The sequence below is a fragment of the Mytilus edulis genome, chromosome 1 (assembly GCF_963676685.1).
Source record: "Mytilus edulis chromosome 1, xbMytEdul2.2, whole genome shotgun sequence".
Lineage (NCBI taxonomy): Eukaryota > Metazoa > Mollusca > Bivalvia > Mytilida > Mytilidae > Mytilus > Mytilus edulis.
Window position 1 is genome coordinate 123,398,899 of NC_092344.1, and position 21,877 is coordinate 123,420,775.

Here is a 21,877-nt window from a genome sequence, read left to right on the forward strand (position 1 = left end):
AAGCTCTTCTAGGTCCAACAAATAACCGATCTCTCTATACTTCCCATGCAATGTTTGAGAAATTGGTTTTAATGTGGCTGACATGTATCTGATACATTATCGTGTCACTACAATTACAATTTCCATTGTGACTGACAAATAATGTGTCTTATATTATGCTTACAACGAAAAATAAAACAGGAAGGTCCATTGTGACTAATATATATATACCGAAAATCTAAACTTACCTGGTGACCTGGGAGTCAGGAGTTTCCACTGGGCTTGGTTTATTATTCTCTTCTTTTGAAGGTCTATAAGTATGTTATATCCTTTCTTCAGTGAGACATCCAAGCATGATGGAGCAAATTCATAATCAAACAAAGCTCGTGCTGCACGAGGAGATATTCCCGTCAGTAGCAAGCTCATCCTGACGTAGTTTTCTTCTTCTTGTGAGAGTCTAGATGCCATGATGTTATGCTCTTGTAATTAAGTTTCTAGTTTTCTTTTGTATAGATTGATTTGTTTGTTGTTTGGCGACCAGTTACAAATATTTTCTGTAATCAGGTTGACCTTTTAAACAACGTTCACACTGTATTTCCTTAATACAATGGTCATAGCTGCTCGTCCACGACATATTTGAATCTAAGGTGATGATAACAGCTTTGATGCTGATATTTAATTACGAGTGTTGTACTTCTAATGATGTAAACGCAACTTCATTATGGTTATCCTTAAGTTTGCTTACTATATAGAAGAACTGTGCTTCAATGCATAGCTATGGTTTTGTAGTCAATTAAAAACAAATGCATTGTCCATTGTGAACACAGTAATCACCTATTGGTCATGTTCCTATGATACATGTTAACAGTATTATTTCCTGTTATATATACTCAGTGCACTATACAGAGACTGAACATTCAAAGGAATTAAAACTGTGATCTTAAAGCAGCAAATTCTGTAAAAAACAAGGTGAAAATTCTTTTTAAAATGAAAATCTTAATTCAATAATAAAATAGCTAGTAAAGACATCTAATTTTTTAATTGGAGAAAACAAATCTTTTAAATCATGTAAATTGTTATGCAATATATTTAATAAATATTCTCAAGAATATGTATTTATAGACAACATGTCCTGTTTGAACTTTTATTTTTCAATGTTCAACTATAAAACTTTTTAAATCATGAAATTGGAGTGAACACCATCATTTGGTATATCATTTTATAAAGTCTAATATAATGAACATGTGTACTCTAGGTTCAAGTTAATGTGGCCACAACTTTATTTTAAACTATCATTACAAAAAATTTAACCTGAGATAAGGCAAACAGATGGACAGACGAATATTTTATTCTTTTTCAGAATGTGCTTTTTACATGCAAACTTTTCTCTATATTTCATAGTACTGGATATAAAACGATGTAGTTTGATTGCCAATGATACAACTATCCAGTGGAGACCAAATGTCGGAGATGGTATTAACTATAAGTCAACGTATGGTCTTCCACAATGAGAAAATCTTCTATTTACATTGATTTATTGAATCAATCAGTCAAAAAAAAATAACGCTGTTTTTTTTAAACTGGATAAAATAAAATGCTACGCCGAGCGCAGTCTGATACGACCGCAGAGGTTGAACCCTGAACAGTTGGTGCAAGTTTGGACACAATATTCAAGCTTGATACTGTCTTAATTTGGATTGTGATAACATTTTTGACATAATATAGGTGTCAGACACAAAATAAATGTGGTGAAAGATCTAAAAATTTGAAATGGGTTAAATAATTTGTTTTCAATTTCAATTGAAGATTTCTTTCTATTGTGAAATACTGTGATATTGTGCAATAGTGCGCTACTGCGTAATACTAAGGTATTGTGCAATACTGTGCAATTGATGATTTCTTGCTATTGCGCAATACTGGGTAATTGAATGTTTCTTGCTATTGACCAATTCCTTTGCAATTGAAGATTTCTTGCTATTGCGCAATACTGTGCAATTGGATAATTCTTGCTTTTGAGCAACTGTGCAATTGTAGATTTCTTGCTATTGCTCAATACTGTGCAATTGAAGATTTTTTGCTATAGCACAGTATTGAGCAATTGGATAATTCTTGCTTTTGTGCAACTGTGCAATTGTAGATTTCTTGCTATTGCTCAATACTATGCAATTGAAGATTTCTTGCTATTTGCGAGACATTTCAGTGTGTGCACTCTTGTTTATTTTTGAGTCATATTTTTAAATTGGACCACATTTGGGTTCAAAGGGTTCAAAATCATATATTGATGGATTTAAACTATAATTCAATTCTTTGGGTTCTATGATATGCTGATACTGGATAGATTTATGATTTTTATCCCAGTTTCATATTGGTTCATAATAAGATCCAAATGGTCCAAAATTAATCTTAATATTATCGACTTAGACAAAAATCAAATTAGGACATATATCAGTTCTGGGGCCTCCTGATGATAATGAACAACCAGACTTTCAAAATTATAAGATTAGAAGAATTCATAGCTAATTTACATCAATTCTTTGCAATTGACAAACACATACACGGTTAATTAATTGACTTTACCAAATATGTATTTACACTTTTAAACATACTTTCAGGTGGTGGTTTAAATGAGTTTTCGTCCCTGTTTTCTCAGCCATCTCAGCAATCAGATTAAACACAAAAAAGCAGCCAAAACTGGATGGATACACAATTGACACCCAAAGAAAGGCTTAATTCGGCTATGAAAATTCTGTCAAAAGATTATGAACCACTAAAACATCAGCTGTGTCTGTCATGGTCCACCATTAGTAAAAGCTCTAAGTCGTATTATCAAAAGAGAGCACAAGAGGCCATCTTCCTTATTTTGAATATAATAGCTCCTGGACAAGAAACTATATTGTTGAATTCCATCCAAACAAATAAGATTGAAATTGATTCCACAAATAAATGTATTATTGAAGCTTACAACAACGCTGCCAATAGCAGGACACAAACATAGATTATATCTCTGATAGTAAATAATTTCACAAAATCTGAACTTCAGAACATGATACCAAGAGTCACAGTTTCACGTATTGATGCTGCAAGAAAGCATGCTATGGTAACAGGCCCTGGTAACACCATTAATCCACCAAAGATATATAGAATGAAATTAACAAGACCTAAGATTACTCATTTCATTGATTATATACTTAATCCATTATATTCCAGTATTGTTGGATTCCGCCGAACTGTTCTGAAGCTATCAACAAATGAAAAGTTAACAGTTCCAAAAGTAGTCAGAGATTTAATACATGCTAGCATTATTAACAGTTATCAGACATACTGCCTTGAAACTGGATTTTCTTCTTTCAGCAAAGCTTCATTATATAGAATACTAAAGGTTTGCAATGCATCTAAGCAAAAGGCACTTCAGGGACTAGATCATACCTATGCTGCTGGTATGGGTGCCATTGATAACTTGACCAAGGTTGTCACAAAATTAGAGGCATATGGATTGCGACATGAAGATGTCAATAAACTGAAAGAAATGCTTCAACTTGTCAACCAGTTCCTCAAGTTTGAGTATAAACTACACCTGAGAATGGATGATCAATGTACAGATCATTGTACACCTTTTGCTCTAAGTGACTCTGTCGATCTGAACTTTGCTGCAAAATGCAATCATTCACACACCCAATCCTGCAAAAAATGTCAACTTGTAGACTCTTGTGTGGACATTGTTGAAAAGACATTCAGTAATTTAGACATTCCACAAACATTATCTGATGAAATAAGTTATTAACTTGAAAATGGAGCTCGATATGTATTGGAATGGAAAAGACATCTATTGAGAACAGTTTACCAAGATGGAGCCAGGAATGATGTTTTAAGTGATACTAAGGACAATCAAGGACTGCTTATAATGGACTGGGGTATGAAATTTTTGCCCTTCATCTATAGAGAAACACAGTCAGATTTTTTTGGGAAAAAAGGCATCAGTTGACATTTTTCCTGCCTTGTTCTTCGTTCACCAATAGACAGAGAAAAACTTGATCTTTTTTGTTATGTGCATATTTTAGAGGATGGATCACAGGGTTGGTTCTCTATTGCTAATATACTTGTTCACCTTCTTCATGAATTCAGAAGTGACCAACCCTTATTAGAAGAATTATTCCTGAAAAGTGACAATGCTGCTTGCTACCATTGCACAAATCTTATTTCATTCATACAACAATGTAACAAAGACTTTCCTATCAAAATCAAGCAGTACAACTTCAGTGAGGCTCAGGCCGGAAAAGATTTTGTGTGACAGTAAGACCGGCAGTTGTAGCCTGCATATATTTAAGTATGCCAATGAAGGACATGACATTTTAAATACTAATGATATGAAAACAGCATTGGAAAGTCACGGAGGTGTAAAAGTGACACACGCCTGTATAGTTTCTGTAAATCACTAAGATTCCAGGTATCAGTAGTTTCAACAATTTCACCTTTTTGGATGATGGAATTATTGTAAAGAAAGCATACAATGTTGGTAGTGGAAAGAAGATAGGTAATTGAACACTTACAGATAAAAACCTTGAAGTAGAAAGAGTTTACAACCTGAAGGTAATTTAGAGTCCTGTTAATTACTGATCTATTAGATTACATAGAAATTAACAACTATTTGTCACTGTAAAGCCTTCGTCAATGAGTAAAATCCACACCACAGGCAGCTATAAAACCCACAGTTAAGGTCATAGTAAAAACATGAAATTCTATCATTTAGAGTTAAGCAAGCTGCAAATTTAAGAAGTTGATGAATGTTTACTTTTAATAGATTTCTTATATATAGGCTGTATATAAAACAGACAACTGTTTTTAACAACACAAATAAATATAGATAAATAAAAAATAATATTCTTATCCTCTTATGGCTCTTCTCGTTCAAAAGAACAGTTTGATGTCTTAGATATATAGAAAGATTTGGTATGAGTGCTAATGAGACAACTCTCAATCCAAGTAACAATTTAAAAAAGTAAAGCATTACAGGTCATGTAGGTCAAGGTACGACCTTCAACACTGAGCCTTGGTTCACATTGAATAGCAACCTATTAAGGGCCCCAAACATTACTAATGATAAAGCATTCAAAAGGGAAAACCAATGGTCCATCAATAAGATTATTCACTTCTGAAACTACTGGTCATTTTTTGGATAAAAAAGAAGGCCACACTTTTTGAAGTCATTAGATAAGCTTTTCAGGCTCCACAGATTTTTTTTTATTGTTTTGTTCATACGCAGTTGCACAAATCTGTTTTGCTAAAAATGCAACTACAAATGTTTTATGTTTTCCAGATAAATGATCCTTTTCCTGGAGCACATGAAGTAGGAACTGTTTCATTTAACCAGCACCATGTTGGTAAAAACACTACTAATGAAAGTGTTGCCAACGAAGTTTCTGAAACAGTTGGAAATTACCACATTTCTGAAACTGATTCATTCTTTTCATGTCCAGATCCTTCATGTCAGAAGATATTTGCCAAGTGTTTCAATCTTGAAAAACATTTAGCAATTGGAAATCATTCATATCTCACAAATTCATGTACACGTATGGATGAACTGTAAATATGTATGCCTCAAAATGTGAAACACTCAGGGAATCCAATAATTTATTAGTGTCAACACTTACAACAGATACTGAACTTAATATTAACAGTAATTCAGAGGACAGAATGGGATGGGCTATAAAAAAACAAGAGAAAATCAACCCGATTCTCACTACAAGTGAAAGATTACTTAATTAAAATTTGTGAAGCTTGTGACAAAACTGGAAAACGTCCAGATTGTGGTTCTTTATCTAAAGAAATAAAGAAAGCTTCCAATGAAAATGGGGAAAAACTTTTCAAAAAAGACGAATGGTTGAGCAGCACGCAAATTAAAGGATTCATTGCATCCTATTTGTCTAGAAAATCAAAGTCATGTGATCATGACACTTCACCTCCTCCATCTAAAAAACAATCAGTTTCTCAAAATGAATGTGTGCTTGAAGAAGTTACAATGGAAGATGACGAGAAACTTACTAAAATTGTGACAGCTTTAGAAACAGACGACTACAATGAAACTATGAATAATATAGTTGACAATGTGTTCTTATCTATTAACATACAATCATAATCATAGTGTCTCAGTATATATACAGAAATGTAGATATTTCATTGTTTTATTACTTTAATGATGTACTTACATGACTTAGGTCAGGTTTAGGAATTTGTGTAAAATTTTCTGACTCTATTGTTTTTTATAATATATATCCCATATAAAAATAAATTTTGAACAGATTCTAAATTTATTTTCTTTTGACTTTCAGACCCAAATCATACATGTTCTAAAAATGCAAATATAAAGTTAAAGTATGAGTCAGACTTTTTCTTTTTATTTTAAATTTAATATCTGGAAAAGGAGCACAATAAAGAATTGATGATTTTAGCTTATTTTGTTCCTGAACTAATATTCCTCTTACTTATACTGCAAGTACTATAAGCATGATAAGTCTTAAAGTATATATTTTTTATTCTCTTTTTTTTTTTTGCAATGTTTAATGTAAAAGATTATCTGAGTTTGACTAGTTGAGGTTTCAAAGAAGATAACATCATTTCTCAGAATTTTCTTTTTCACATTGGAATAATGACTTGAATTGAAAAGTTTGTTTATATTGCATTACAGTAGATATAACTGTGTTGTATCTAAAGTTGTCCAATGGTAGTTTATTTGTTGCATTTTAAAACTTAATTTGCAACAGAACAAATACTGATGGGCATCCACAAAGCTTCAAATACAGTTACCTCTATTCTAAGATTCCTGATTTAAAAAAAATGTTTTACTCATGTAAGTAATTAATATCCTAACTGATGTTAAAAATTGTAGTAGTTTCTGATTTTTTTTTTTTGTAAATTTTCAGAAGTCTTATTCTAATTAGCAAGGTTAATCATTTGATAAAGTTTACCAAAATTATGATTTGGAAATTACTTAAATATATAAAAACATAGTGTATTTTGTTTAGTCACATTTCAAATAGGAGTTATTTACCTTTATTTTAAGTAATTCAAGAATAATTTAATGGAATTATACCTTTTATTTATTGATATAAAAGATGGTATCTTATATTAAGCTTATAAACATTTCAGATTTTCCTCTAAAAATGGTTCAAGTGCAAACAATCAGATAAATTAGTGTTAAAGCTGAAACAATACAAATGTATAAAAATACATTCTTAAAGTTCTTTGTGTACTTTGATTATTTGTTCACAGGATTGTTCTGATTTTAATTAATCAATTGTATTGAAATGTGATAGAAAACTAGCATTCACCTGGTAGATTTTCAATGTTGTATCAATAATTTGTCATTTTTAATTGTTTTATAAAGCTTTCCAAGAGTGCTTTTAGTACTTTGATTTTATGTTTGCAGTATAATATTGCTTTAAATTACAGAAAACAACATTTGTATTAATAAAGCACTTGATTTGTAAAGTCTTACCAGTAGTTATTGCTTTATTTAGAAAAAGAATGAGTTCATTAACAGAAAATAGTATACAAATACAGATTGAAATATGTAGAGGTCTAGCTGTACTAAGAAACTACAGATATTTCTAATTATTTGCCGCGGGTGGATTTTTTTTTTCTTTAACTTATCAGAGAGGTTTATTTTGATACAGTTAACTTTTAATTACAGCTTCACCTTTTCGACATTTTAGCATTTTTGTTAGGTGCTTATTTGGCTAAAATAGCCAATTCACTGTACATCAGAATAGAGAAATTGGACTGTCATAGAAATAAATATATATTTATTATTCTGTTTTTTTATTCCTTTTATAATGGTTTGTCACATGAAATGGTAAAAAAAACATATTAATCCTGACTATAATTGCTTATTTTTTCATTAAAAATGATTAAAAAAGACTAAAATTTGCCAATTTTCCCGTAAAAAAGGGTGAAAAATAGATGGCGCTGCAAAACTCCGCAATCCAAAAAAAATTCAAGCAAAACATTTTACAAGTGATATTGGCATGGCCTAAGCATTGTCTGTACCAAATTTCATGACATTCTGTGAGAATCACTCCTGGACAAGCTCTTAAGGTAAAATACACCCATATTAAAGGGAAGCAACTCTAGGTGATTTCAAATTTTAACAAACCGGCAACCCCCGCAAATCGGCCGTTTTTCGTTGTCCAACGGGCGGCCGTTTTTGAGAAGTTTCACTGAAATACCGTTACGGGTACGAATCAACTTAGGGCCGATATAAAATGGGGCGAGAATGACACCTTGACGTAATCACACTTGCGTACGTCATCAAAATATGATTACGCTAGATAATCAAAATGGAGAATCCAAACGCCGATAATTTCAGATAAGTATTGATTTAACATATAATGATTATAAAATACAATTTTTTGAGGCACTATAAAACATTTAGGATTTCAATCTGAGCAAAACATCAGAAAGTTTTGGCAGATAATTAATATAATGGATCATAATGAGTATATATGCTGTTGCCATTCATATGAGATCATATTAATAATACAGACATAAATCATGTAAATGGCGTAGGATAATTTGATATGTAGAAATTAAATTGTGTGAATGAACTTGGTGAAAATTACAAGTTGCCAGTTTTATCTTCAAGGGATAAAAAAGGGGGATACTTAATTTGAGTTTAGGCTTCCAATAAAGGCAACAGTAGTATACCGCTGTTCAAAACTCATCAATCCATGGACAAAAAACAAAATCGGTGTAACAAACTAAAACCGAGGGAAACGCATTAAATATAAGAGGAGAACAACGACACAACACTAAAAATATTTTTTCTAGTAGGAAATATGAATTTTATTTTTCTGCCAATTTATTCCTGCTAATTTGAACATAATGATTCCTGGTAGAAATCACAATGTTTCTACTAAAAATTCCTGCTAATTAAATCTTTCTGCTATTTTCCAGGCGGATTCCTACTACATTCTGGCTAAAATATGAATACTTTCCTAGTAGGAATTCTTACATAATTCCTGCTAGATTCTGTGCTAATTCTAGGCGGAATATTTGGTACAGGTATTTACATGCTTTGTAGATCTCAGAAAAGCATTCGACTCTGTTATTTATACAGGTATACACATGTACAATATAAACTGCTTCAACACAACATAGTAGGTCAGTGTTATGCTATGTATAATAAAAGTAAGCTATGTTTCAAAATTGGTGACCAATCAACTCCATTATGTATATCATTTATTGAAGTGAGGCAGGGGGATGTTTTGAGTCACAACTTATTCAAATTTTTTATTAATGATCTACCTGAAGTTTTCTATTCTTGTGCTAACCATGTCTGTGTTAATAACCAAAGGGTTGATAGTGTAATGTATGCTGGTGACATTGTAATTCTCTCAGATTCATCAGAGGGATTGCAAGAGAGGTTAACTATGCTTAATAATTACTGTTCTAAATGGTGTTTAAATGTAAATTTGAACAAGACAAAAGTTATAATCTTTAATAAAGTAGGGAGACATCCAAATCTCCAATCAAATTGGGCATCACATTTATACGGTATACCCAGTGGGAATTGTTTTCAATGTAAAGATGAATTGTACAAGAAGTCTATGAAAGCATGTTTTAAATTATAACAATGTATGTCATCTTCAAACCCTAGTATTTCAGCTTTACCTCATATATAACCATACTGTAAAGCCAATTTCAACTATGAATGTGAAGTTTGGGGTATGTTTTCAGTTAACTCAGCTGCATGCAATAAAAATGATCAATATATTTAAAGCAAGCATTCTGAGAGTATTGCATGGCAATACATAATCACATAGTCCCCTACCAGGTAAAAATGTATTATACTGGAACAAAATGCTAACTTGTTCTATGACTTGTCATGGTGTAAACAAAAAGAAAATATCAAGTCAATATCTTCAAGCACGACTAAAACAGTGTGGAAAACTGAATATATGAGTGAATTTTTCAAGTCCAAGGACCATTACTCTGCACAAAATTTTAAGACCGAAACAAAAATTTGAACTTGATCTGTAACTTGTCATGATAAAACTATATACCATCCAAGTGTCAATCAATATCTTCAAGCACTATGAAGAAAAGTGTGGAAAACCTATAACACTCTAACATTAGATATATATATGATTAATAGTTCTCTAAAATTAGATCTCATGTAATACAACGTATCTCTATTTTAAAATTACAATCAAATATAATTAATAGTTCCAAATATTTTTTCTTTCATTTGTCACAAACTAATATAGATTTGTAACTTATCTATAAAATGTCAACAACTTTTATCTACACAATGTAATGTAATGAAATATATACTTTAGTAAATAAATTTGGTGTTTTTACTGTCTTCTGATTGGTTAAAATTATTAGTTTTATTTTCAATGTTGTCAATTTTGATGGCGACACGCCCACTCTGACGTTGTGTATTCATACGCCAACATATATGTACGTTGTTATTGTTAATATAAATAATATAAAAAAATTCTTTGAGCCTTATTTCTGATAGAAATTTATTTATAATGAATGGCAATAATTTATTTTGATTTTATTGGACCATAAAACTAATTTTTGACTCTTCACTTCGCGGATTATTCAATGTGAAGAGTCAAAAATTAGTTTTATGGTTCAATAAATTCAAAATAAATAATAGCCATTCATTAAATAAAAATAGATTATTAACGTATTAAAGGATTTCACTTCATAAAAAAAAAATATATACATGTAGCATTCAGAAAATTAGTTTATACAGAATAACATATAAACCTGCCACAAAATTCCTCAAACAATTTACCAAAGAATGTCTTTTAAAAAATAAGTTATCTCCCTTTGTACAGATATATGGTTTAACATAGTACTCTTACATTAGTTATGGAGTAAATCATCAGACCAGAACAAAATTCGAACTTGATTTATAGCTTGTCATGAGAAAACTATATACATGTACCACAAATCAAATCAATATCTTCAAGAACGAAGAAAAAAAGTGTGGAAAACTGAGTTGCCGGACTGACGGACAGACGGACAGAGTGCAACCCTAAAGTACCCTTCGACTTCGTCAGTAGGGGACTAAAAATGTTAACCTCAACATTTTTTTCATTTGTGTGTTTCATAAAAAGCATGAGAAAACTTAAAAAAACAAATTGACCACAAATCTTAAATTGATTATTTTATGGACTTATACTTATGGTTAACCACAGCTTTTATGAGAAACTGACAATCTCTATCACTTAAAGGTAGATCTTTTACCATGTAACTTTTGCAGATAACTGAATTGTTTGGCAAACCCCAACAAAAGTGCTTAATGCTTCAGTTATTCATACAGGTGCTGACATACTATAAACTAAAAATCTTAGATTCTAAGGCATTTATTATTGAAATTAACATAGTTCTCTAACATTAGATATGGATTTTTTTATGGACCATAACTCTGGACTAAATCATCAGAATGGAACAAAATTCGAACTTGATCTATAACTTGTCATGATAAAATTATAGAACACTTAGAAAATGTTTATACTGTACATTGAATAGAGTTGAGGATGAGATACACTTTGTGACTGAATGCCCACTATACATGCTATGTGTTCAAAATAGAACCAAGTTCTTTAATGAAATTTCATTAACCTGCAATACTAAAGTTATTTCCGATCTTTAGACAATCTTTCGAAGTTTTAACATGGCTATTTACACAAGAAAATTTAGATTCTTGATGAATGACAAAAAGTGCACATGCAGCAAAATCCAGTTAAGTTTTTAATCTTCTAAAACATATAATGTATTTAATTTTATTTATTTAGAGCATGCTATGCTTTAACAAATTTCAAGATACACAGATTTGTCTGTAATCAGAGTAAAATTTGAGGTGAAAATGCAACCATTTTAACTAAAAGGTCCACATGAATGTAGTATTTAATATTGTCCGCCATAAAACTATGTCCACCGGACACTTTTCACAGTAATTTGTGTCCACAGTCTTAATGTTATTTGGAAAATTGTCCGGACGATGTTTACCTATAAAATTATGTCCACAGATGTGAAAAAGTGTCTTTCACAGAAAGGACAATATTTCATATAAAAAAGAGTCCTTCTTAGAAAGGACAGTATATGAAGGACAGTATGTCAAGAGAAAAAGTGCCCACTCTCAATACCTACTATGTCATCTTCGCTAGCCAAGGGTTACGATCCACTCCCGCTATCTTCACCCTTGGCGGATTGAGATAATATTTCGGAGACACAAGGTAAGGATTTTTATTGGTTGCAGTAGAAACTCGCTGCATCCAATCAAAAATCGCCTATAACATGATCACGTGTAAATGTAGAAAGTGTTTGTAAACAATTGCCACGTGTTTATTGTGCAACAAGTCTTTACATCACTAAACATACGACTATATTTTCTGACAACTTGAATGTTTTTAATCAACTAATATAAGTTTCTGTTTATGTTTCATGCACAAATGCATGAATGTTGACGTATATTTTCGTTTCCGGCTTTACCAAGTGGGTAGAATCTAGACGCTGCCGTGTTTTTACCTCCAAATTGAAGAGTTCAAGTGATACCATTGGTCAAGAATAATGTATTCGGAATGGGCTTGACTTTAATCTTTCGATAGATGGCGCAACATTGATATCATTGATTGATTGCTGGTTGCTTAAAGTCCAGTGGCAAATATTTCATGCATATTCAGGACGATCACAAATGTTGGCTCAATCTGCCAAGGGTGAAGAGAGCGGGAGTGGATCGTAACCCTTGGCTAGCGAAGATGCTACTATGTATACATAGCTTTATTTCTTTATCTAAATTAAAGTTTTAAAATTAAAATTTGGATTTTGTATCTATTAAAACATGGCATGTTAACTGGAGAAGTGAATTCATACTAAATGTGACCATCACCATGTATAATTAAACATCAATTATACAATAAAACATGTACTAAAACAGAAATATTTATAGGTTTCACAACGAGTGAGAATTAGATATCGATTGATATCAACTCGAGTTATTTAATTTCAATTATAATAAACGAGCCTATGGCGAGTTTATTATTATTGAAATTAAATAACGAGAGTTGATATCAAGCGATATCTAATTCTCACAAGTTGTTAAACCTATTTCTCTTATTGCAAAAAGTTATATGTGCGTGGCCTATTTGTTGCGAGTTGTGTTGCTACGGCCGTTTTTCTTTGCAACGCGTACTGATCTGTATACTTTTTGAACTAATATGGTTTTATTTTATTCGCTCAAGGCTGATTTTATATATTTAAAAATGAGATGACTCAGTTTAATTCAAACGATATTGAATTATCACAAGCTGTAAAACGAATGGTTAAAAAACAAATGTTTTAATGATTATTTTCGTGGCGAGAGTTGTTGCTACGGGTGTCATCTGTCAGTTGCTAAGTTGCTAACCGGAGGTAAACAATCAGTTGTCAAGAAAAAAAGTAGTCCCGGCATGACCTTTTCCAGTGAATAATGACCTGATCAACGGCCAATGAAAATATTGGAAATTTACGAGATAAGCCAAACAAATTAACGTAATTTTGATATCACTTTTTCATATCACACTCCGTACGGTGTGATACGAAAAATATCTATTCACGTGGGAGTTAGATAACAGGCCCCAACCATAAGAGAAATAAATTTAATGGTACTTTAAAATATGAACAATGTAATTTATTTCAATTTACAAAATCATGTAATATTCAAGAATAGTACTCATAAATACTGTTCTTCCTTCATTTGGCATTTCTTGTGTTTTTAATAGGGGTACAAATGTAAGTTGATGCTGGTGGATACTTTTTGTCAACATCTTTATAGCTAAGATAATTGAAAATGCTTTGGAACTTTACACTTTCCACTTTGTGTTTTTATCAAATTATAACAGGTTCTTAATTGTTTTATTTTAGTAAAAGAAAATTTAATATAGCCAAAAGATTTCAGTGACTTTTTTATATTATCTCTTCTTTATATACAGAAAAAACATCAACTGTTTGATGATTACTTTCTGGCGCATGCCTGGTTTAACAATAGTGTTAATGATTAAAATATATTTTCTGATTTCATAATAATTTTTCAATTTCTATATATATGTATTTTTATATCTATATCTATGTAAGTAATATTTTTCAATTTTTATTTTCAATTTTTGGTACAAGATAAAAACAAGATATTACATATTAAACATGTAGGTGTTTGTAAGTGTCAAGAATAATCTCTCATGTGAGTTTCTCCTTGAAGCACTCAGTAGTGGTGCTGCAGGCTATTGGTTCACGTAATTTGTTCCAGTCTTTTATAGTTTGGCGGAATTTTATTTATTTATACTGTCCTTGCTGCATCAAATTTGTCTGTATGTTTGTTCGTGGCTAGACCTGGTGTTTGATTTGCTTTTAATTATTTTGTCAGTATATGGTATGGCAATTTTATTGTTTGTAATTCTATGGAACATATTTAATCGGCGTTTGAGTCTTCTTTCTTGTAATGTTGGCCAGTGAAGTGTGTTAATCATGTTTGTTACACTTTCAGTATATTGGTATTTAGAGCATATGTATCTTGCTGCACGTCTTTGGACTTTTCCTATGGAGTTAATGTTCTCTGTTGTGTAAGGCCTAGGGTGCCAGACAGTGCAGCAGTATTCTAGTTTCGGCCTAATAAAGGGTTGGTATGCTCGGTCTTTGATGGTTACTGAGTTTATTTTTAGATTTCTTCTGATAAATGCAAGGGTCTTATTTGCTTTTGATGACATGTTCTGAATGTGTTTGTTTCACTTGACTTTAAATTTGATGATATAGTTATGCCTAGATATTTTGCATCAAGAATGTGAACATGCTTATATTATAATAAAAATGAATAGGTGTTTTCTTTGTGGTCACTCGAAGAATGTTGCATTTGTCAGGGTGGAACTGCATTAGTCAGTCTTGTTCCCATTTGATTGCCCCTTCTAGGTCTTCTTGGAGTTTAAGGCAATCTGTTGTTGATTTTATCTGTCAGTAAATAATACTATCATCAGCAAAGAGCCTGATTTGACTGTGATGTAACTAATCAGGTAAGTCATTGATGTATATTAATCAAAGCGCTGTAAGCACTGTAGGCAGTTAACCGAAAATCAAGGCAAACATAATTATGAAACTGTGGCTATGTTGCTTCAATTTTTTTTTAAAGATTTAAAAGAACAAACATTAAACATTCATATATAATTGTACATTTATGTTCATTTAATGAATTAATCATTAAGGCAAATAATTCATATTTTATCAAGGTTTTCTATAGCAACGTATATATCAAGTTTTTTTTTTTCGTGGTCATGAACTTGTAAAAGTATTAATGGACTTGCCTCCCTGGAAAGAAAACTGAGTTTGTGTTCTACAGTACAAAAGTTATGAGACACAAATTAGACAAATGTTTACTACTACAGGGATCAATGGTGAGGTCTGAATGACCTGTCCATAGTAAATGTAGATGACTCCCACCTTCACTCCAAGTCCATGATGTCTAAGTTTGGAATAAAATGACAGGTGTTAGGTCTAGCAAAATGATATGCATGTGACGCCTATGAGATTGACCTTGTATGTCATTCAATCTGTTTGAAATGACAAACAGGAATGAATATTGTTTAGGAGTTGGTATCTCAATCTTTTACAAGTTCTCAAAACGCACACGAGAGGGTGTGGGGTGACCCTAGGGACTACCCCTATTTTTCATTTGATATTTTATATTGTCCCATACATGAATATATATGGTTTAGGGGTGGGGATCTCGACCATTATCAAGTTTTCAAACAGGAGGGGGTGGGGGACCACAGTGACTTCCCCTACACTTCATTTGATTTGTTATATTGTCCAATACATGAATATATATGATTGAGGGTTGGAGATCTCATCTGTTTCCAAGTTATCAAACAGGATTGGTTAGGGTTACCCTTAGGCCTCTTCCTATATTTCATTTGATTAGTTCTTTTGTCCCATACATGAAAATATATGGTTTAATTTAAAGGTGGGGATCTCGACTGTTTCCAAGTTCTCAAACAACAGGAGGGGTGGGTGACCGCAGGGACTCCCCCTATAATGTATTTGATTTGTTATTTAGTCCCATACATGAGTATATATGGTTAAGGGGTGAGGATCTCGACTGTTTCCAAGTTCTCAAACAGGAGGGTGCAGTGACCCTAGAAACTCCACCTATAATTCATTTGATTTGTTATATTGTCCAATACATGAATATATATGGTTTATAGGTGGGGATCTCAACCGTTTTCAAATTCTCAAACAGGAAGGGGTAGAGTGGTTCAACATACTCCACCTACATTTCATATGATTTGTTATATTGTCCCATACATGAATATATATGGTTTTCGAGGCGGATTTAGGGGGCCCGGTCCCCCCTTTTTCAGAAAAATGTTGGTTGGTTATATAGGGAATCACTGAAGCGTGACGGAATCGCCCCCTACCTTTTTTAGGCATTCAGTGGCCCCCTCTTATGAAAATTTTTAGATCCGCCACTGGTTTAGGGGTGGGGATCTCGACCGTTTCCAAGTTCTCAAACAGGAGGAGTGGGATGACCCACAAGGACTCCCCCTATATTTCATTTGATTTATTATACTGTCCCATACATGAATAAATATGGTTGAGGGGTGGGGATCTCGACCATTATCAAGTTTTCAAACAGGAGGGGGTGGGGGACCACAGTGACTTCCCCTATACTTCATTTGATTTGTTATATTGTCCAATACATGAATATATATGGTTGAGGGTTGGAGATCTCATCTGTTTCCAAGTTATCAAACAGGATTGGTTAGGGTTACCCTTAGGCCTCTTCCTATATTTCATTTGATTAGTTCTTTTGTCCCATACATGAAAATATATGGTTTAATTTAAAGGTGGGGATCTCGACTGTTTCCAAGTTCTCAAACAACAGGAAGGGTGGGTGACCGCAGGGACTCCCCCTATAATGTATTTGATTTGTTATTTAGTCCCATACATGAGTATATATGGTTAAGGGGTGAGGATCTCGACTGTTTCCAAGTTCTCAAACAGGAGGGTGCAGTGACCCTAGAAACTCCCCCTATAATTCATTTGATTTGTTATATTGTCCAATACATGAATATATATGGTTTATGGGTGGGGATCTCGACCGTTTTCAAATTCTCAAACAGGAAGGGGTAGAGTGGTCCCACAAACTCCGCCTATATTCCATATGATTTGTTATATTGTCCCATACATGAATATATATGGTTTTCGAGGCGGATTTAGGGGGCCCGGGCCCCCCTTTTTCAGAAAAATGTTGGTTGGTTATATAGGGAATCACTGAAGCGTGACGGAATCGCCCCCTACCTTTTTTAGGCATTCAGTGGCCCCCTCTTATGAAAATTTTTAGATCCGCCACTGGTTTAGGGGTGGGGATCTCGACCGTTTCCAAGTTCTCAAACAGGAGGAGTGGGATGACCCACAAGGACTCCCCCTATATTTCATTTGATTTATTATACTGTCCCATACATGAATAAATATGGTTGAGGGGTGGGGATCTCGACCATTATCAAGTTTTCAAACAGGAGGGGGTGGGGGACCACAGTGACTTCCCCTATACTTCATTTGATTTGTTATATTGTCCAATACATGAATATATATGGTTGAGGGTTGGAGATCTCATCTGTTTCCAAGTTATCAAACAGGATTGGTTAGGGTTACCCTTAGGCCTCTTCCTATATTTCATTTGATTAGTTCTTTTGTCCCATACATGAAAATATATGGTTTAATTTAAAGGTGGGGATCTCGACTGTTTCCAAGTTCTCAAACAACAGGAAGGGTGGGTGACCGCAGGGACTCCCCCTATAATGTATTTGATTTGTTATTTAGTCCCATACATGAGTATATATGGTTAAGGGGTGAGGATCTCGACTGTTTCCAAGTTCTCAAACAGGAGGGTGCAGTGACCCTAGAAACTCCACCTATAATTCATTTGATTTGTTATATTGTCCAATACATGAATATATATGGTTTATGGGTGGGGATCTCGACCGTTTTCAAATTCTCAAACAGGAAGGGGTAGAGTGGTCCCACAAACTCCGCCTATATTCCATATGATTTGTTATATTGTCCCATACATGAATATATATGGTTTTCGAGGCGGATTTAGGGGGCCCGGGCCCCCCTTTTTCAGAAAAATGTTGGTTGGTTATATAGGGAATCACTGAAGCGTGACGGAATCGCCCCCTACCTTTTAGGCAGTCAGTGGGCCCCTCTTATGAAAATTTCTAGATCCGCCACTGGTTTAGGGGTGGGGATCTCGACCGTTTCCAAGTTCTCAAACAGGAGGAGTGGGATGACCCACAAGGACTCCCCCTATATTTCATTTGATTTATTATACTGTCCCATACATGAATAAATATGGTTGAGGGGTTGGGATCTCGACTGTTTCCAAGTTCTAAAGCAGGAGGTGGTGGGTGACCCTAGGGACTTCACCTATATTTCATTTGATTAGTTATATAGTCCCATACATGAATGTATATGGTTGATAAGTGGGGATCTCATCCGTTTCAAAGTTATCAAACAGGAGGGGGTAGAGTGCCCCAAAGGACTCCACATACATATCATATGATTTTCTTACATTCAGGTATCATATAATCTAGTTGCACTATATGTGTAAAATAAGAAACTTCCAGCTATTTTAACTGACCCATCAAAATTGAGGGGGAAAAAATACCCATTGAAATTGCAGTAAAATGTTTTCACTTTAAAAGCATCTAACTTGCTTTACCAATATTTATTACTGATTAAGAAAATTTATACTGTCACCAGGACCATATATATTGTTAGATATACTGTTCCCAGCTGTCACAAAGACTCACAATGTATTGGATTTTGACATTAAAATTTGTCAAAAAGTAATTTCGAGTTTCAGTACAAATATTTTCTGTTTTTCATTCTTTTATCTTTTGGTTTTCAATTCTAGTGTTTATATTTATTTACAATGCAAAGATGTATTTTGTCATCTGTCTGATTTTTTTTAAAAGTTGATCGCCAAAACCCGGAGTTACCCATATCCGCTTCCGGAATAGGAACAAAATGAACATCGCTGTCATGAATAATAATGCTAAAAACAAGTTTTGAGATCGTTTATTAGGAGACTTTGGTAAAAAGGTTTGCAAAATAATTTTTTTATTTCCTCTCAAGTCGGGAATGTCGAGCGTAGCTAGTAACCAAGTCGAAAGTCCGACTGCAAAAGTGGAACGTCGCAGACCTCGGACAACCGCTAATTTGAACCCCTGCCTCCAAATTGAAAATATACAAAAATTTCGTCTTATAATTTAAAATTGCTGCCAACTTCATGAACAGTGGAACTTATTTTAAGACTACTGACGAAGTTGACTACGTATTGACGACAAACAATATTCCTACGACTTTTGCCATTTGGGAAATCTAAACTACTTGTCTTTAGAGATTTTCGGCGATTAAACATTTCATACATTTGTTCTTTGACAGCTTAGCCAAAATCTCAGGGGATAATAAACTACATCAAGATTCCTAATGTGCCCTACTTCCTATGTGCAACTTCAAAACTTTTGGATAATTCGACGATCATTTAAGGTTTTTCTGGTCATATTTTTAGTAATCAAGAATTAAAAGTATGAAAAAACTGTCCAATTAGTTATAAATAACATAACATCCAGCTAGATAATAACAATGGGACATATTTCAGCATTTATTGGGTAGAATACAAATCTAGGGTGCTCGCATAAGGCAGCTTAACTGCCTAAAAATAGTATTGGACCTAATACAGTGCCCTGAGGAACACCTGATGTTACTGGTATGTTGTCAGAGGAATGAACTAATACAGTGCTTGCGAAACACCTGATGTTACTGGTATGTTGTCAGAGGAATGACCTAATACAGTGCCCTGAGGAACACCAGATGTTACTGATTATTGGACCTAATACAGTAACCTGCCCTGAGGAACTCCTGATGTTACTGGTATGTTGTCAGAGGAATGACCTAATAGTGACCTGAGGAACACCTGATGTAACTGGTATGTTGTCAGAGGAATGACATAATACAGTGCCCTGAGGAACACCTGATGTAACTGGTATGTTGTCAGAGGAATGACCTAATACAGTGCCCTGAGGAACACCTGATGTAACTGGTGTGTTGTCAGAGGAATGACCTAATACAGTGCCCTGAGGAACACCTGATGTTACTGGTATGTTGTCAGATGAATGACCTAATACAGTGCCCTGAGGAACACCTGATGTAACTGGTATGTTGTCAGATGAATGACATAATACAGTGCCCTGAGGAACACCTTATGTTACTGGTATGGTGTCGGAGGAATGACCTAATACAGTGCCCTGAGGAACACCTGATGTTACTGGTAAGTTGTCAGATGAATGACCTAATACAGTGCCCTTAGGAACACCTGATGTTACTGGTATGTTGTCAGAAGAATGAACTAATACAGTGTCCTGAGGAACACCTGATGTTACTGGTATGATGTCAGAGGAATGACCTAATACAGTGCCCTGAGGAACCCCTGATGTTACTGGTATGTTGTCAGAGGAATGACCTAATACAGTGACCTGAGGAACACCTGATATTACTGGTATGTTGTCAGAGGAATGACCTAATACAGTGCCCTGAGGAACACCTGATGTTTCTGGTATGTTGTCAGAGGAATGACCTAATACAGTGGCCTGAGGAACACCTGATGTTACTGGTATGTTGTCAGAGGAATGACGTAATACAGTACCCTGAGGTACACCTGATGTTACTGGTATGTTGTCGGAGGAATAACCTAATACAGTGCCTTGAGGAACACCTGATGTTACATACTGTTATGTTGTCGGAGGAATGACCTAATACAGTGCCCTGAGGAACACCTGATGTTACTGGTATGTTGTCAGAGGAATGACCTAATACAGTACCCTGAGGAACACCTGATGTTACTGGTATGTTGTCAGAGGAATGACCTTGCCCTGAGGAACACCTGATGTAACTGGTATGTTGTCGGAGGAATGACCTAATACAGTGCCCTGAGGAACACCTGATGTAACTGGTATGTTGTCAGAGGAATGACCTAATACATGCCCTGAGGAACACCTGATGTTACTGGTATGTTGTCAGAGGAATTACCTTATTCAGTGACCTGAGGAACACCTGATGTAACTGGTATTTTGTCAGAGGAATGACCTAATACAGTGACCTGAGGAACACCTGATGTAACTGGTATGTTGTCAGAGGTATGACCTTATACAGTGCCCTGAGGAACACCTGATGTAACTGGTATGTTGTCAGAGGAATTACCTAATACAGTGACCTGAGGAACACCTGATGTAGCTGGTATGTTGTCAGAGAAATGACCTAATACAGTGCCCTCAGGAACACCTGATGTAACTGGTATGTGGTCATAGGAATGACATAATACAGTGCCCTGAGGAACACCTGATTTAACTGATATGTTGTTAGAGGAATGACCTATTACAGTGCCCTGAAGAACACCTGATGTAACTGGTATGTTGTCAGAGGAATGACCTAATACAGTGCCCTGAGGAACACCTGATGTAACTGGTATGTTGTCAGAGGAATGACCTATTACAGTGCCCTGAAGAACACCTGATGTAACTGGTATGTTGTCAGAGGAATGACCTAATACAGTGCCCTGAGGAACACCTGATGTAACTGGTATGTTGTCAGAGGGATGACCTAATACAGTGCCCCGAAGAACACCTGATGTGACCGGTATGTTGTCAGAGGAATGGTTGTCTAGTATGACTGTTTAAAGGTCACCTTCTACTGCTCTTATTGAAAATCAACCTTGCAGGACGGAATTTAATAGTATTTTATCATGGAATAATGTCTAATTGAAGGACAATTTTTCACAGCATCGGACAAATGTTAATAC

General features: G+C 34.2%; 2 protein-coding genes across 2 annotated transcripts in view; one reads left to right on the forward strand and one right to left on the reverse strand.

Moving 5' to 3' along the window:
- The window catches only part of LOC139505238 (uncharacterized), a 40,165-nt gene that overhangs the window by 17,819 nt on the left and 469 nt on the right, over window positions 1-21,877 (reverse strand). The window contains exon 2 of the mRNA XM_071294988.1: window positions 228-934. Coding sequence (XP_071151089.1) covers window positions 228-447 — 220 coding nt within the window. The 5' untranslated portion in view covers window positions 448-934. The remainder of the gene's footprint in view (window positions 1-227; window positions 935-21,877) is intronic.
- Window positions 2,590-7,468, forward strand: LOC139505224 (uncharacterized). The gene is made up of 2 exons (XM_071294985.1): window positions 2,590-4,566; window positions 5,294-7,468. The coding sequence occupies exon 1, from the start codon at window positions 3,023-3,025 to the stop codon at window positions 3,758-3,760; it is 738 nt and encodes a 245-aa protein (XP_071151086.1). The 5' UTR covers window positions 2,590-3,022; the 3' UTR covers window positions 3,761-4,566; window positions 5,294-7,468.

Excerpts from the sequence above, each read along its gene's own strand:
- LOC139505224 (XM_071294985.1), top strand. The coding sequence starts at position 3,023 with ATGATACCAAGAGTCACAGTTTCACGTATTGATGCTGCAAGAAAGCAT.